Source organism: Apteryx rowi, unplaced genomic scaffold, assembly GCF_003343035.1.
Source record: "Apteryx rowi isolate R43461 unplaced genomic scaffold, aptRow1 scaffold_105, whole genome shotgun sequence".
NCBI lineage: Eukaryota > Metazoa > Chordata > Aves > Apterygiformes > Apterygidae > Apteryx > Apteryx rowi.
The window spans coordinates 784,062-801,186 of record NW_020447253.1 but is presented as its reverse complement, the minus strand read 5'-3'; the positions used below and the strand labels follow the sequence as shown (position 1 = coordinate 801,186).

The window sequence follows — 17,125 nt, the reverse complement described above, 5'->3', positions numbered from 1 at the left end:
GCTCGGCCCGGATCCCGGGTTGCCTTCGGAAGGTGGAACAAAATGGCGAAACCTAACATGGCCGTTCGGAGTTGGTGACTCCAAAATAAACAGCGTGTGTCCTTCCCTCCCTGCAGACCGGGTGTGCCAGCAGCCAGGGCTCTCCCTCTGGGTCCCCTTCCAGAACGCCGCCACCGCAGTCACCAACCTCTACAAAGGTAAGGGCTGCCCCGGCTGCCTGCCCCGCCGAGCTGAGCTGAGCCGAGCCCCGCTCGGCCGCCTGCCCCGGCTTACTCATAAGCAGGGCCTGTTAATGTCTCTTATTCACCCAGATAAAATCTAACCCGAGACTGCTTCCTGGATCTTGCAAGTTTTTCCCTGGGCCACTTTAGCTGACGATAGTTGAATCTTCTCTGTTGCCTCATGTTGGTGACTAATAACTTAAAAGCTATTTTACTTCTAGACCCTTGCAAAAAGGATGCTTTTAATGCATAGCTATTCCTGATGAATTCAGGGGAAGAGTAGAATAGCTTATTAAACAGTGCTTAAATTTCATGCATTTTGTCTGTTACAAGGCCTACTAAATGCGGGGATAGCAGTATGATGCATTCACATTTGAAGTGAAGCATAAGTTGGGTTTAGTGTTTGTAACATCTTGTGTAGATGTTATGTGACAAAAATAAAATTTCATGTACTTGTGACAGTGAGGCTTTTTAAATAAGCCTCACAGTTTATTTTAAGCACCAGACTGTCATTATGACTGTGTCCAGGGTGACTATAAGAAAGTAATGTTAGCCTACATTGTATGTTGTACATGGATGTGCTTCGGGCATTTTGATTGTATGCTTCTGTCTGTCAAGATTTGTTTCTGAATTCTGCTGCTGTTAGGGTTAATGCAAGAATTTCTTTCTGTAGAAGAATCAACCATTGGTTTCTAGTTTAAAAAAATCATACAAAAATGTTAAAGACACAAGTAAATGTTTGAATTGGTACAGCATGATTACAATTATTACTGTCTTTCATCACCAGTAAGGAAAACAAGTTTTTTAGAAAAGTTGCAAATTGTTGTTTTTCTGACTTAGTTTTTAATGACTTTGAGTTGTGGGGTATATTATTGTCTGTATAGCACTAATGTAGCTTGGCCTGCATGTTTTTTCTCATTTGTCTCTGGTTTCCCAATATGTAGATTTACTTTAAACAGTTGAACTTTGTAGTGTGTTTGAGGGCTGATCAGGTTTCTGACAAATGTGAAGAGACCAAGGAGGAAACATAGATGTGTAACCCTCACTGCTAGAGACTTGCCTCTCTTGCAGAAAAGTACATGCAAATGTTGTGTATGTATCATAGGTCATTGTAAAGGGGCAGCAAATTGCGTCACAGGGTAGGTGTTGGCCTGAGGGAGTGGGTCACTAGAACATGGACAGGGACACTTGTCACTTGGGGATGGTGCTAGAATAGCAGGAGGTGATGTTAACAAGTTGTCTGGAATAATTAGTCTTTTTTACCAGTGGCAATATTGTCCTTTAGAGCATCCTTACTTACAAAGGGCTCTGGCTGTTTATTTTTGATTAGATCACTTGATTACTTGTATTATAGGCAAAATAAGCCCTATTCATGTAATGCAATTAACAAAAGATGTATATGGTTTGTCAGTGATTAGGGAAACTAGAATTTAAGTAGGAAGCTGTTCAGTCAGCTATAACTTAATACCTTAAAAAGCAACACTTTTTAAAAGTCTACTTTAAGAAAGTTTATTTTGGTGCTAAAGTGCCTCAGTTGCTCAGAACTACCATCTTTTTTTTAATTGACTCCCAAGTGAATAGATCCCCTTAGCAGGAACTTGTAGAGAGCATGGGTAGAATCAGCTATGCACCTGCATACTAGCAAAGTGTGAGTCTCTTAATGTGAGCTTGCCTTCCTGGTGATGAACACTGCTCTTTAAAAGTCAAAACACTGAAGGAGTACTTGGGGTGATGAACATTACCAACTGCCTCTTGCCCCTGCAGCTGGTTTCTGATCTGTAACTGTTTGAATTTTTAATGTGTTTAAAAAATTTTTTAGCCAGAGCTGCATACGGAAAATTCCATTTCTTGAATGTCAAGTGTTTTCTGTGAAGAAAAATAGATTAAAAGACTAACTTAAACTTAATATGTCATACTTTCTGAAATCTGTGCAGGTTTTGGATCATGAATTTTTTGGTTCAGTTCTGTTGATTGATAGCTTGTTTAAAGACACAATATTTGTCAGATTATCTTCCAGATTGCACTAAAGTGGATCCTAATTGTAGGCTTTAGAATTTATGACTGCTATGGAAAGTCCTAGGTATACATTGGAATATGGTTTTTGAGGTTACATTTGACCTTATTTATTAAATGCTTGGTATGTTTTGCAGTGTTGGTTTGTACTTACTGGCTTCATAATGAAGGAGACTCGACTGCTTGTCTCTCACTAGCTTAACTTTGTAGACAAAGCAGTTGTAGTTTTAACATAAAAATCTAATCTTTTCCAGGGTGATGAAGACTTGAAATTTTTCCAGTCTACATCAGCATTCAGCGTTTGACCTCCTAACTAGTTCATAGTTAGCCCTTTGTAAAGCCTTCTTGTGTACAAGGAAAGCAGATTGCTGACATGCTTAAAACTGAGCTCTTCACTTCTCGTAGGGGACTTGTTCAAGGGTTTCGGGAAGTGATTAAAGGAATGTTGTCAATTTCCAAACTAGTTCCAGAGTTTTAGTAGCCTTTATTAGTGAGAGTGCATCAGAATTGTAGCTGTTGTGAAATATAAAATGGCTGAAGGAATAATCTGTTGTGTTGGCACTTCTTTGACAGAAATTAGCAGTCATAAATCTTCAAGTCTTTTGATTACAAGGTAGCATGGGCGAAATGCTTTTAGTTTTAGAGTGCATTAAAGGAAGTAATGTGTTAGTGTATTCTGTGTATACCTATGCAGTCTGTACTTTAAAAGCTCCAATAATCAAATTGAGGTGTTTTTGGTAGGTTATGTCTGAAGCAGTGCTATTTGACAGTATAGGTTTTGGTTCTAGTGGTGTTTTCTGGACCAAGCAGTGGTACCTTTGAAACTTGCTTTTAGAATAATGTTTAAGAATAGAATTAAATAGTGATGTTTGCTTTGTTTTTTTTGTGAAAACTAGCTTTGAGTATATCATTGCTTTGTTCTTTAAACAATTCTCCTAAAGCTGTTCTGGGCAAATGGCTATTATGTTGAACTTTATTAGTAAAACAATACAAAATGCTATTTTAGTTTTGACATTAAAAAAACCTCTTGATTTAGTGTAAATTAGATTGGAGTCTATTATTTTGGTGTCCTTTAAGGGAGAAAGGGCTAATGTGGCAGTCATTTTCATAAAACTAGAGCTTTGCCAACAGCTATTCCAATAGCAAATATCTGACAAACAAGGTGAGTGTAACTGAGTACAAAGTATGGTTTGTCCTACCTGTTACTGTTCTTTGTGAAATTTATTCACATAATTCTTAAACAAGTAGCTGGAAGTGTTAACTTACTGAAGTCTGGAAACTAATTTAATCATGTAAGAGTATCTGTTGGAGGCAAAGTTATAACTGATGTGCACAGGTGACCAATTACATCAATGGGGAATGAAATTGCATTTTGTAGTAGGATTAACTGCAAGTAATACCTGTTTAAAGCTTTAGTGTATCAGATTTGCAATGGGCTCTTAAATGGGGAAAGAATTTTCTTAGACTTCATTTTGTAATTGATCTGTTGCCTGATTGTAAGATGTTGGGGACACTTCTGTTCTAACTAGGTTCAAAGCTATGCCCTCCTGTAAATTGCCTGTGCAGTTTAAGTTGAATAAGAGGGACACTGAAGAAATTAGATTTTTCTGAAAATTTCTTATAGGAGTTAAGAAAACGAGTTGTTTTCTTTGTTTTATGTTGTGTTCTGGCTGAACTGATACACTCTTAAGTGTATTGTCTGTTAATTTAAGTGCCTTCAGATTGACAAGCTCAAAGTATCTGTTTAAAACTACACTGTATTAACATTTAAAAAACACTACTGTAGTGTTAATTTGAAGTATAGTAAATGAATGCTATTTAAGTGGTTTGAGTTGTTAACATTTTGATTTGTGAAGAAGGCGGAACCTTTTAAGTTACCCTTCTCTTTAGTTTTAACAACTTTTCAGTGCTATCAAATTTGTTACAGCTAACTTGCTACTGTTGCAATAACCTGTAGAACATCTTCCTTGTTTATCATGGTTGACAGGAAGCCATGTCAGTGATATGTCATACTATAAATTGCTCTATTTGTGACACTTGCTAAGAATACCTTTTTGTCTTCTTGCAGAAAGTGTGGATGCCCATCAACGAAGTTTTGATGTAGGAATTCAAATTGGCTATCAGCGTCGGAATAAGGATGTGTTAGCTTGGGTTAAAAAACGCAGAAGAACTATTCGTAGAGAAGACTTGATCAGCTTCCTATGTGGAAAAGTTCCTCCTCCAAGAAATTCTAGAGCTCCCCCAAGACTGACTGTAGTATCCCCTAACCGAGCTACTTCAACAGAAACTAGCTCATCTGTAGAGACTGATTTGCAGCCCTTCCGTGAAGCCATAGCTCTGCATGGTAACAGTTTTTTTTTTTCCTGGTACTACTTGGTTAAAGTTGGGTGGGGGCTCTTAAAACATGTCTTCCTCTTAAGCTTTGGCTCTTGGCAGTTGTTGATGTCCTAATGTCATGTACCTGATGCTTCAGCTGAAGGTATCTACTTGCTTCTCTGAAGGAATCAATGTGTTTTTGCATGTATTAGGCTTGTTTGCTACTAAAATGCTGCATTAGTCAAATATCTTGAATATGAGGAAAAGATACTGCATGAACAGTGAAATGAAGTAGTTCACCATTGTTTTTTATGCCTTCTAAAAATCAAAGGGGGAGTGCAAATAAGCACATATCTTAGGGTATAAATAGTAGACATTCTAAAAGTATATTAAAAATTAAATTACCTAGAAATACTATCTGTGAAACTTAACAAATTTTTCACCATTTCAATATCCTCAGTGTGAGCAGGGGATTAGTGGGTTAATAATTGGATGAGTGGATCAATGAAAAGGATACTTAAAAATGCAGTCTTCCCTTCTGCTCTGTTGTGGCAATTTTTCAAGATACATAAGCCAGACACTGTCTAGGTGGCAGCTTGATTCTGGTATTGTTTGTGGCTCTGTCATTTAAAACAAGTGTGCTCCCACCCAGTCATGTAGTTTTGGGCAGTTTTCTGTATTTTGGAAACTGGTTACAGAATTAAGTACCACTGGTGCACAGATCTAGTAGGTCAAGCTAATTTCATAAAGAACCACTGCAGAAGGTGACTCTCGTATCATGTAGTGATAAACAATCTTTAAAATTTATTTTCTGAAACTGTAGTTGAATCCTGTATGCAGTTCACTTCAGCTAAAGGTTTGTCAAGTGAGGGTAAGTTAGGTAGATCTCACTTCAGCCTGGTGAGATCTCTCAAGCAGAGTAAATTCATAGGTGTCTTGGTAATGTAGCACTCTTCATGTCCTTGCATTGTTTCTTAACATCTGTTTCACATTGAGGTGGCTTATGGAAGTCATTTCTCTTTAGCTTGCACATGTATGAACTGTTAGGTAAAAAGTTGATTTTGTTTGTATTTCATTAACTAATACAGGTTCATGAGGACCACATGCAGTTCTGTGCTGTAGTAGCACTGCAGAGACTAGAAATGTGCTGTTCTACTTCATCAGCTGGTAGACAAGATTACATGTCAGTCACCTTCTGGATTAGTTTCTCCTGATATCAGTTTCAATCTGTTTGACACAGATGCTTTTGTGCTAATCCTTTAGTGACTAAGCTTGTGTTTAGATTTGTACCTGTTTTTAGTTTATTGCGTAGAATGTCAGTGTTCCTCCAACTTCCCTCCCCTTTTTTCCTTTTACATCAGAAGAAGTTGTGATTAAACTGTCTCCCAAACTGTTCTCCTTTATATCAGTCTTCTCAGAACTACCTTTTGTTTTGGAACCTGCATGGACTCTTCATGTGTGTGTAAATTTGTCTTCTGTAGGACTATATATCTGCATTTTTGGCAGGCTGTTTAAAAGTGAGTTGCTGCTTCTAGGCATTGTGGAAAATTATGAGAAAACAGGATGGTAGTGAGTACCAGTCTCAGCAAACATTCTGGACTAAGACTTTCAGGGGAGTTTTTGACTGATGTGTGGAGGAGGGAGGCATTGTTTATGCTGGTAAGTTTTCTGTAGAAGTGGAGTAGTTCTCTGACATATTTGTCAGATGGACTGAATTGGAGTTGGAGGGATAATGCCGAAACTTTTGCTGCTCTAAGCAAGGTCTTTTTAGTAAAGTAGAACTAGAAGTGTGTTTAAGACAAAATACAGCTCTTCAGAGCTGCTTTACCTGGCTAATTGACTACTTTTCAGAAATAGGCATTTGTGTCTGAAGATCTCAGTTCTATAACTGATCTTGATGTTTGGGGGGGAAGAATCCCTGCATTTCAATTATGTGACCTCTAAATGCTTCATGATTTAAATTTGAGAAATTCATGACAAGCTCTAGCAACAAAAGTTAGCTAAGAGCAAAATATTTTTCAGGAACACAGTGCATGAATCTGGATTTATGCCCTAGCCTGTAACACTACAGAATATTTTCAGGCATCAAGATGGTCTTAAAATTGTACTCTGCATCTGAAAAGAAAAAGAAACAGCACTTTAACCTTAGCTCTTCTAAGCTCAAGCCTCGTTGCATCTGACCTACATCTGACTTAGCTCAGTGAGGTAGTTGACAGTTTCTGACAAAAGCTAGGCATTTTAGAGCAAACCTAATTCTGTGCTATTAGTTATCAATAGTTTTCACATTATAGGAAAACCTGTTCTTATGCTATTCTGCTTTCAAGACTTGTTGCAGTAGCTAAAAGCAAAATGACCAAGGTAAAATTAAGCTGACTCATAGTTTTTTAATGTATGTGATCTATGTTCTCTTAACTGTTATGGCATTCATGCTGTGCACCTGTTATGAAAATCCTTTAGTGTAATTTGTGGGTATTGGAGAATGAGGCTTTTTGGAACTAACCTCTTGAGTAAACTCACGTTTTTGTCATATCAACTTGCCATTATAAATCTGCTGAAGGATAACCATTGAAATTGAATCTGGCTAGAAACTCAAACTAAATACCAAAAAAAACCTTTGTTTAAAGGCTTTGATTTTTGTCTTGAGTAATTAGCTCAAGGTAACATATTAAGTGCTTATTATATTCTGCAGTTCAAGTGAACTGTTTTTGAAACTTACAGAAAGCTTAAGATAATGCACAATTCTTGATCTGCTGAGGCTCTGTTCTAAGATATGATAGCAGTGGAAGATGAATGCTTTTATTCAACTCCTTAAATGTAGAGTCAAGTTTATGTAACATCTAACACCAAACATCATTGCAGTTAGCATAGCTATAGATGCATCTTCACCTACTTTCTGAATACACAATGAAATACTGTTCCAGTTCTCTGAGAAGAGTTTCAGATATGAGCATTACATTCAACTTAAGTTGGCTGTCTTAAGATTCCTGAAAGCTGATTTTTGCCAGGTCTTTTCCTTCTGTGTTGCTGGAGCTAGCATATTAAGTCTTGCAGTGCTGATGGCTGTCCATCATCCACCTTTGAAATTATGGTTTGGGCTTCTAGGGTGGAATGTGCTCATGCTAAGAAATGTGTACCATGCTTTACAAACCAGTCTCCCAACATAATGAGAGAAAGCACTATGATTTGGGAAGGAGGAAGCAAAGGGGGAAAGCAACACTATGAAATACATTATACTCAAGCTTTCTTACTAAAAATGAGGTGTGTTTAGGCAGCAGCAGCAGCACAGTGAGAGTGTTACTGCTTTTGCTCCTAAGCTTTAATGTTGAGGTATCTCACTAATGTGATTCAGTTCCTTTGGGGGAAACCTTTGCTCTAGCATATAGAAGTGTGTAGCTTAGCTCCTTTAAAGATGCTAAATTTCCATTAGTCCTTCTATCCTGTTTTAATATTAAATGGCAATGTAAAAAGTTGTTAGCAAAGTGGAGAGGAGGAAGCTGATATAGGGGATGGGAGAGCAGAGTTCAGATGTAGTCTGAAAGGGTGTAATGTGGTATAAAGGATGGAGTTCTGTATTAATATCTGCTGCTAAAACTTGCTGAGCAAAAATTGAAATAGGGAATGTAGCCTAGAGGGAGCTGCATGCCACTCTATATTTATCTGTGCTTTGGTCACATTTAGGTAAGCTTAAATGTTAATTTTGATACTTCCTGAACAAAATTTCTGGAAAATAATTTTGAACAGTAGCTATTCCATACATAATCTTTGGTAGGAACCCAAATAACTCATAGTCACTGTAGATGTAGCTATAGTGCAGATAAAACAGCTTATTGTTTAGACCAGTGTTGATAAACTGTCACCTCAAAATTAGCAAGTTTATTTACCTTAAGCACTTCATACTCCTCAAAACATTCACTTTTAGCTAAGCATTCTAATAACTGGATAGCTTTGGGAGAGTCCTTAATTATAAATTAGCTAGTATTGATCAGAATTTCTCATACTGCAGCTTTTGCCAATAGTACTGCAATAGATGCTTTAAAATGTAGTCTTGGGTATAAGCAGAGGTTTTTGTGAAATTGCCACTTACAAAATATATTGTGTTGCTGGTTTAACTGAATGATATGGCAGGAATGGGAATATAACTACAAGATATTCCAACTATTCCATCTACTTTAATCTTTTTAAGTTTGAAAGGGAAAGAGGCATGTTCTTTCCTAAAGGCCTTCCCCTTTATAAAGTAGTGGCAGACTTTAAAGGTGGTCTTGATATGTTAGAAGTAAAAGTACTTTAACTATCAGAATCTCTATTGTGTTGTATAGACAAAACTGTGCCTTAACTCGGAATAATTCACAATAAATGGGTTTTCTGAGATTTCCTTTGTACAACAGCAGCATTTCAGTAAGAAATGAACAATGAATCATTGCTCCTGAAACATTCTGTTAACAAAAAGTAGATCTGTTTTAATGGCATTACTAATAGTCTTCAAAGACCTTGCTTTCATGAAATGGCAACTTGATATTTCAGTACATGCCTTGAACTTTGTTTCTGACTCTTCTATACTTGATTACTTAATTCTAAACTGTGGTGTAAATGTCTAGGTTAACAGTTTTGCTTTTCTGGATTAGTCTCTGCTGTGTAATATGGTTAACTGCTAGTAACTGAAAATTGTCACTCATGTCTGTATCATACTTGGTAATGATGGTTATGTTGGACTAGTGGGTATGAAATGCAAGATGAAACTAAAACTGGAGATATTTCTTGGGTTCCAATATCCTTGTGCTCCTGTCTCTGTAGGAATTAAACTTTCTTCTGCCTTTGAAATCTTTAATGTCTCAAAACTTATCTCCTGAATGTTGTATGTTTTTAAATATAGTGATTCAGTATCACTGAATACTAAGTAAATGCCTCTTTGAGGCACTGCTTGCAAACCCTGGCAGTGCTCTGGAATATGCTGCAGCATATTACGAATGCATCTTTTGAATTCTGACTTTTGTATCTGGTACTCTTACAAATGCTTGTCACTTGGAACAGCTCTCCTTAAACACAGTTCTTGAAAGTGTTGCTGAAAAATGTGTTCACCTTTACAGTAATAACCAACTAGGGATGCTCAATTTTTTCATTTAAATTTTTCATTTAAATTTGCTTTGTATAGATAATTAAAAGATGTCATGATAAAAATTAGTACATTAGTCTTTGGCTACTATGGGTTGTATATAATAAAACAGTAACTGGCAGAAATGATGTAAATGTTCCAATGTTGATTGGAAGTAATAACAGTGAACCTGTGTGTTCAGAGCAGTTTTGATTTGAATCAACTGGTGCTGGTGGGGGAGGAAGGGAAGTATTTGCAGAATATCAATTTGGCTTTGAAACACTGTCAGGAATCTTTAGCTTCTGTGAACAATCGGATTTGGTTTTAGTTCATCCTGTACATTGGAAAACTTTCTAACATGCATCATGCCAGTTAACACTAAACTTGCTGCTGTCTGAATTGTGCAGAGGTTTGTTGCCTGTCCAAACTTTGGGCACTGGTTGTTATCAAAGTCACAGCATCTGAATTGGATTTTTCTGCTTATACATTTTTATCATCTAATTAGTTGCTTTGTTTTATTTGGTAGATTTGTAGGAAACACATTTCATTATGGTTTTGAAGTTAGACTTAACATTAATCCTGGGAATATTAGAAGAAATCTTGTTTCTGAATTGTTTTCATTAAAACAGCTTCTGCTATTTAAATTCTTACTGCCATTGTGAATGAAAGATGATGTTAATGATAGAATGTGCAGGATCTTAACCATTGTTCAGAGCTGTATAGGAACACCATCATGCTTCTACTGCTTATTGTATAATGCCTCACCTGTGTAAAAGTATATCCTGTGCTTCTACAAAATCTAAGCTTTAAATGTTCATTCAGTATTAATTTGCAGCAGAGTGAAATTGGTTGACCTGTGCTATCATGATGTACATCAACTTACCATCACTGCAGATGGCTTTTGAATCCATTTATCTCCTACTTGAGGCTTCTGGCAACTAATCTAATACCTTATAAGTGTTTTCTGCATTCTTACTCTAGACATATGTCATACTCGGAAGAAATTCTGACCTTGCATTGTAGGTAGAAAGTAGTCTGAGGTTATGCTCTTTTATCACTTTGAAGTGTGTAGCTTTTTGACCTTTGTTTGGTAGCAGGGCTATTCAAGGAGTAAGTTTGAAATAGTAGAAACTTGCTGAGCTTAAGTGCATGTTGAGTCTGCAGGAATGTATATAGTGTGTGCTGATTCTATTGCCCTACAGAATATCTGTTCTGAGGCACTTAACCATTCAATACTTAATGTTGTACATCTGTTAGCCTTATTTCTTTAAGAAACATCATATGTAGCTGTTCTGTCAATTGGTCTTCTAGATAACTGAATTTCTTAACTCTCCAAAATAGAACTTGAGTCTGAAAGAGAGGGTTTCTACAACTGGGCTTCATGGAGCCTCTGAAGCCACTTGTGTGGCCTATCAGGAGCTAATAGGTAGGGTTTTGTTGGTCTTTACTTGTCAGCTCATGACTTCCAGCTGCCTACTTAGCAACTTAATGGATATCTTCATATGTGGTCTTGCATATGCAAGACTAACATATACTGGCTGGACAAAGAAAAAGTACTTGAGACCTGTGGTTCGTGAGAACATCAAAAGCTGAGCCAGCTCAAGATTTTGGAAGTTACTTGAAACAGTCCTCCTGGATAGTTCAAACAATTGCTTGTTCTTACTGCTAGAAAGATTGCAGAATATTTGGGATTGGAAGGGACCTCTAGAGATCATCAAAAATCTACTGATGTAGATCTTGTTCTACTGTGTTTTCCCCCTCTTGCATGACTGTTGCTTTAGGTAGTATTTCTTGGGCTGACAGTGTTTTGAAAATCTAATGCTCAAACTTGAAGCAGTTGGGATAGTGAAGATTCTTGAGCTCTTGCTTACCTATGAATGTAGTCTGAACTTCAAATTAAGAAGAATTAGGCTTGCATGTTTTGTAACCCCTATTAAACCTTAATTTGGAAAGTTCTGCTTTTGCTAAACTAACATTAACATTACCAAAGACAAGTTTAATTTAGTACAAAGCTTATAGTCTTGTTTAATGGAGCAAGTATTTCTATAAGAAATTTCTTTTACAATCAAAGATGTTGTTAATAAACTATACACAAATCAAAGTGGTAGCAGGGTACCTGTCATGGTCTTTTGGATAAGATCTGCCACTTGCAAATTTCAAGGGATTGTGTGGTCTTGCTTGATTTCTTCATGATTTTTGAAGTGCTCTTCTGAATTACAATGGTATTAATGTGTTGGCTGAGAGTGGCAGCCCTGAGATGAAGCTTTTGCTTAGATTATTTAAATACTATTGCTGTATAAACTTGTTCAAGATCTGCTGTCATACAACAACTTTAGAACTAAGACTACTTGGAGGGACTGCAGGGAGTAGTGTGGTGGTATTTGAAACAAGACCAAATTAAATCACCCTGGAAAGCCCTTGGTAGGGGATCTTTACTTCTGTGGAAGTATTGATCTCTCTTGAAGAGTTCATACTGAAGTAGATTACTCTTTCAATTGAATGTGTGTACACACTTCCAATAGCTTGCCAGATGCTTAGATAGCTGGCTGTTGGCATAGTATGATGTTACAGTCCAGTATATTAGCTCACTTCAACTATCACAAAAAGCAGTTGTATCAGCTCTAGGTACTCATGCAGTAAAAGCTAAAAGGTGTTGATTTCTGGACTTCAAATAAGTAGGTGTGTTTACTAATATTAGAATGAAATGCTTACAGTATCCCCCTAAAACCTGTGCTGGATAAGTGTCATCCCTTTTGTTGCATGCAGGGGAAAAACTCTTCACTGTTTGATCTAAATGCTCTTTCTTTTCTTCCCTAGGTCTTAGTGGTGCAATGGCTAGTATAAGTGTTCGCTCAAGTACCCCAGGCTCTCCTACTCACGTGAGCAGTGGCTCCAATGCTAGTCGAAGGAGAAATGGACTCCATGATGTTGATTTGAACACTTTCATATCAGAAGAAATGGCACTCCACTTGGACAATGGTGGAACTAGAAAGCGTACCTCAGCCCAGTGTGGCGATGTCATTACAGACTCACCAACTCATAAACGCAACAGAATGATCTAAACTGCAAAAATTTCAAACCCACCATGCTGCTTGAAAGCCACTTGATCCTCAGAGTACTATTGAAAAGGAAACATGAGGCCATCTTCCCATATTCACTGTTTAAGACAAATGAATTCAATAATTGCCATAAAGGAAATTTTAGATATTACATTAGATGCCTCTTGTAACTGCGGCTTTCTTAAACTATATTCTTAGCAGAGGACATCAGATATTGTGTAGTAGTTAGCAAGATCATCATAGGCGAACATGTATCTGTTCCAAGGCTAAAAGTGACCTTACTTGTATTCTTAAAGGGAAAGGAAATTTCAGATGTTTATTTGGTTATAGAATGCTTTTTTTTGTCCTTTATTTCCTGCTGTGTTGAGTATTTGCTTAAACAGTATTGCCAGTTTGACTGAAATTGTCTACAACATGACTTGGCATCTTTGTCAAAACTGCAGGCTTCCATTTTTGCAGCACTGTACCATGCACCTAGTTTCTATATAGTAACAGTGTGCAAGTTATAAATATTGGACTGTACCCTTTTTAGTTTTAAAAGCAGTTGATAATTCTGGTGATTGTGTGATAATGTAAAGAGGTGCTATGATGGTCATGCAATTAATACTTAATATTGAATCAATACAAGGATCTCTATTGGATTCACTTTGTGTGTTTTAGTGCTCTGAAGTAGCAATATTAAACTTTTCCCCAATTAACTTCATAGGCTTTTAAATCTTCAGTTTGAGAAAATATATGTACTTATTGGTATTATCCTTGTGGTAATCATACACAGTGCAGACTGCACCAGTGCTGACCTAAATTTAGAGAAAGATGTCCTGTAATTGGAAAATAGGCTTTTCTGTTCAGTATTAGTGAAGGGTAGGTTTTGTGTACACCCATATCCCATTTTACATTTCTTGTGAAGTAATTGCCCATTACTGGGGAGGGGTGGGAAGAGAGGGAATAAGGGGGAATAGTTGGAAAAAGGGTGTGTTCTAACAAGTAAGACTTCTGGTCACATACAGAAACTTGGACTAACTTAAACCAGATTGTGTGATGCCATCTCCTGCAGGAGGGAGTGACATGCAGGTTCTCTCAAGTGCTAAGAAAATAATTTAAAACTGGAAGTTGGTTATAAAGCTCTGGATAAACATGCCGTAAGGATGAGTTTAAAAGGATAAATGGCTTTCTTTTGTGTGTTGAGCTTACATTCATAGGATCAAATTCTGGCTGCCATAAACCTAAGCATAATCTAAAAGTGAACTATAGATCAAGATTGATCTGCTGCAAATCAGTTCTGGAATGGGGAAAGGATATGTGTCAATCTTAAAGAACATTGTCCTACTTGGAACTTTTTTACACTTACGTGCAACAAGTCTGTCTTCTCTGGAGAGCTCTGGCTTAGGTCCTCTAAATCTCTGCCTAGACAAGGAATAATACAGGAGGAATGAGAGAATGAAGAGCTCCAAACATGGAAGTGAGAAAAAGGTATTTATTGAGGCAGTGTGCATGCTGTAACAGAAAGCATAAGCTGATTTTGGGTGAAATGCAGCTGTACTGAATCCATAGTACTTAACTTAAAACACCAGATTTTTTTTTTAAGGCATCTTGAATTCCTTTTAATATACAGCTCTTCAAGACTTTTGCTTATGCTTGTAGAGTCAGATTTTTGTATCAACTTCCCTGATATTTAAGGCAGATTTGACTATAGTTTTACTCCTTATAACCCTGCTGTCCTTTATTGGTGTTCTCTAGTCAAGGCAAGAGAAGAGTGATATGTTCTACTTAAAATTCTCAGAATTCAAGGCTCGCAGAGCACAATTTCCTTGCTTTATAGTGCTTCCATCTAATTTCTTTAAACTGAAGAACTCAACAGTTGCACAGTACTGTAGCTAAGTTCTGTAATTTATGGGACAAGTGTGTGAAAACTGTCTAGAGAGACTAAGAACTGTTCAAAAAACCCCACCTGTGTTACATAGCTTAACTTGCACATCACCTGAAGATTCAGTGTACATTCAGTTCAGTTACTGTTAACTACAATTAATACTTATTTAATGTAAAATATTAATACTACATAAAGCTAGTTTTCAGAGACTGCATTTTCAACCAAGATTTCAATGTAAGATGGTATCTAAATGTATTAGAATTACTATTTATTAGGCAGAGGGGGTTTTTACCCCAGAATAAAATTCACAGGTTGGAGTCCTGAACAGACTTGAAAGGACACATATCTGAAAACCATTCTTCAGCTCTTCTGTTTATTCATTAACTGGCTTGTACAACTAGAAGATATTTATGCTCTGCGACTTCTAATATAGACTCTACTGTTACATGTAGTAAAGGTAACATCATATTCGTATGAGAGTTCTGCATACATGACAAAACTGTAACAGTGCTTCTGGTCTAGCCTAAATATACAGAGCCTATTCAAATTATTTCTCCCCTTCCTTGCAGTAAAGTAACTACTGTTAATGCTTTGAAGCATTACATTCAGTCTAGTTACCACCTAAAACTAAATTTGTTTAGCTTTAATTTGTGCCATTTTTCTTTGAGAAAGCAGGCTTAGATATCAAACTGGTTGCATTAATGTTTTTGCTTGTACCTTAAATATTTGGCAACTTTTTACCATTGTTTTTCATTTAGCCCCAGTTGTTACTTGCTCTTTAAATGTTAACCCCTGCCAGAATGATCTAAAATGCATGTATTCACCTGGTAAACAGAAGGAGAACAGATTGTCTCTTTAAAAAATAAACATTCAAGTCCAGTACCTGTTGCTTTGAAGACTATTTCTTGTGCCATTGTAGAAAATCCACACTGGGGGGGAGGGGGGAATAGCATTCTGCTATTATCCAAACTCTAGCTCTTGAAGCCAGAAGCAAGCTGATCTCATACAAGAAACACTGAATTAAGAACTGTTTAGTTTGGTAAAAAACGGTGCTTATTTTTGCTTTTTCCTGTGAATCATATAGTTGACCTGTCTCTTCTCCATGTACATCAAATTTAACATGAATGTGCGGCAAGTTACATAAGTACATTCTGCACTGAAGCTACTGAGCTTGGCTTGCTTATTAATGAAGTAAATTTAAAATGTTAAATTTAAGGCTATATTACAATAAAGTAATGCAAAGATGATTTTGGCTGAAACTGAAGTCCTGCAGTTAAACTTACTCTCAAATGTGGTTTATCCAACTGGAGTAATAGAAACTCTTAAGTCATAATAAAACCTAATAAAAAAATACAACTAATCAGGCTTCTTTGTAGTTCTTTAAGTTTCTGAAAAATACAGTCCAGCAGTAAACCCAAAATAGAAGACATGATTGGAATGAACTGATGCTTACCAGGCTTAACAGGCTTATTTGATTTGGCAGAATAGGATTCTTAAGAATGCAATTTGATGGTAGCTATTCAGTCTAGCTGTACTCTGGTTGGTTTTCCTTTCTGTCCTAATACCAGGGTCTGTATCACAAGCTACTCTTAATGGACTAATGAAGTCTGTAGTAATTGGAATATTTCCTTTGAATATGTAAGGACTTGTCTATAGAGTTTAACATCACTGATAATATGAAAAGCATCTTAAACTGTAACACTTAATCTGTTTAAAAAGTACTGACTACAATAGCAGAGCTGTCTAATCTCTGTGTAGCCAAAAGTCTGTCTTGAGACTTGAGTGAAATTGGGTCCTTTAATTAGCAGCTTTTTTTATGTGAGTGTTCCTAAGCCTAGAAATATTTTTTCCATTTACCTATTATACCAGCAGTCTCTGAACTTAATTACTAAAAGCTTTATTTCATAGCTTTTTGTGTTTTTAATGGACATTTTAAACTAAAAATTTTTTTTTTCAGGTTTTAATGAGTTAAATGTGCCAGTGGGAAACTGGAAAGTATTTTTAAGTGACTTTTAGTAAAAGTCTTTCAAATGTTAGCCTAGAGCTAGTAATATTTTGGCAGAAATAGGGAATGTACACCTGGCTTGTTTTGCTGAGTGCACTGCCCCAGGTGGGGACGATGTGGTTATCCAGGGGTAGCCACAGTGCCTTGTAGCTTGCTTATTATATTTCTTTGGTTATTTATGGTGGTGAGGAAGGCACTGGCATTTGTCAGTAATGCTGTCTTGATACCAGTCTCCAAAGCCTTTCCTGTTTGAGTAATTTCTTTTAATAAAAGGACTGAGCTGAAGATAGTTTGAGGCTGAAACTTTTCCATGGGCTTATGATGGGATGGCTCTGCAGTCAACACTGGTGCTTTCTGCTGTCTTCCTCTTCACTGATCCCCTTCCAAATCATCTCAAAAGTAAAACTAAATCTGTCTCAAACCCACAATCGTAGTAGCAAGTAAACCAAATTCCTGTGTAGTAGGGAAGTGTCATCTAGCTATATGCTAGAAGGGACTTGCAGACCAAATCTTTTGGAGTGGGTAACATTAAGATTCTAGTGTTTCTTATGTGAC

At 36.8% G+C, this 17,125-nt stretch overlaps 1 protein-coding gene across 1 annotated transcript; it reads left to right on the top strand.

The window, feature by feature from the left end:
- Positions 1–7: 7 nt before the first annotated feature.
- CUNH16orf72 (chromosome unknown C16orf72 homolog) lies at positions 8–15,447 on the top strand (the record flags this gene model as incomplete). The annotated part of the gene is made up of 3 exons (XM_026068495.1): positions 8–197; positions 4,303–4,578; positions 12,457–15,447. Coding segments are annotated over 3 exons (711 nt in total), but the record flags the coding sequence as incomplete, so codon positions are not given.
- Positions 15,448–17,125: the final 1,678 nt, after the last annotated feature.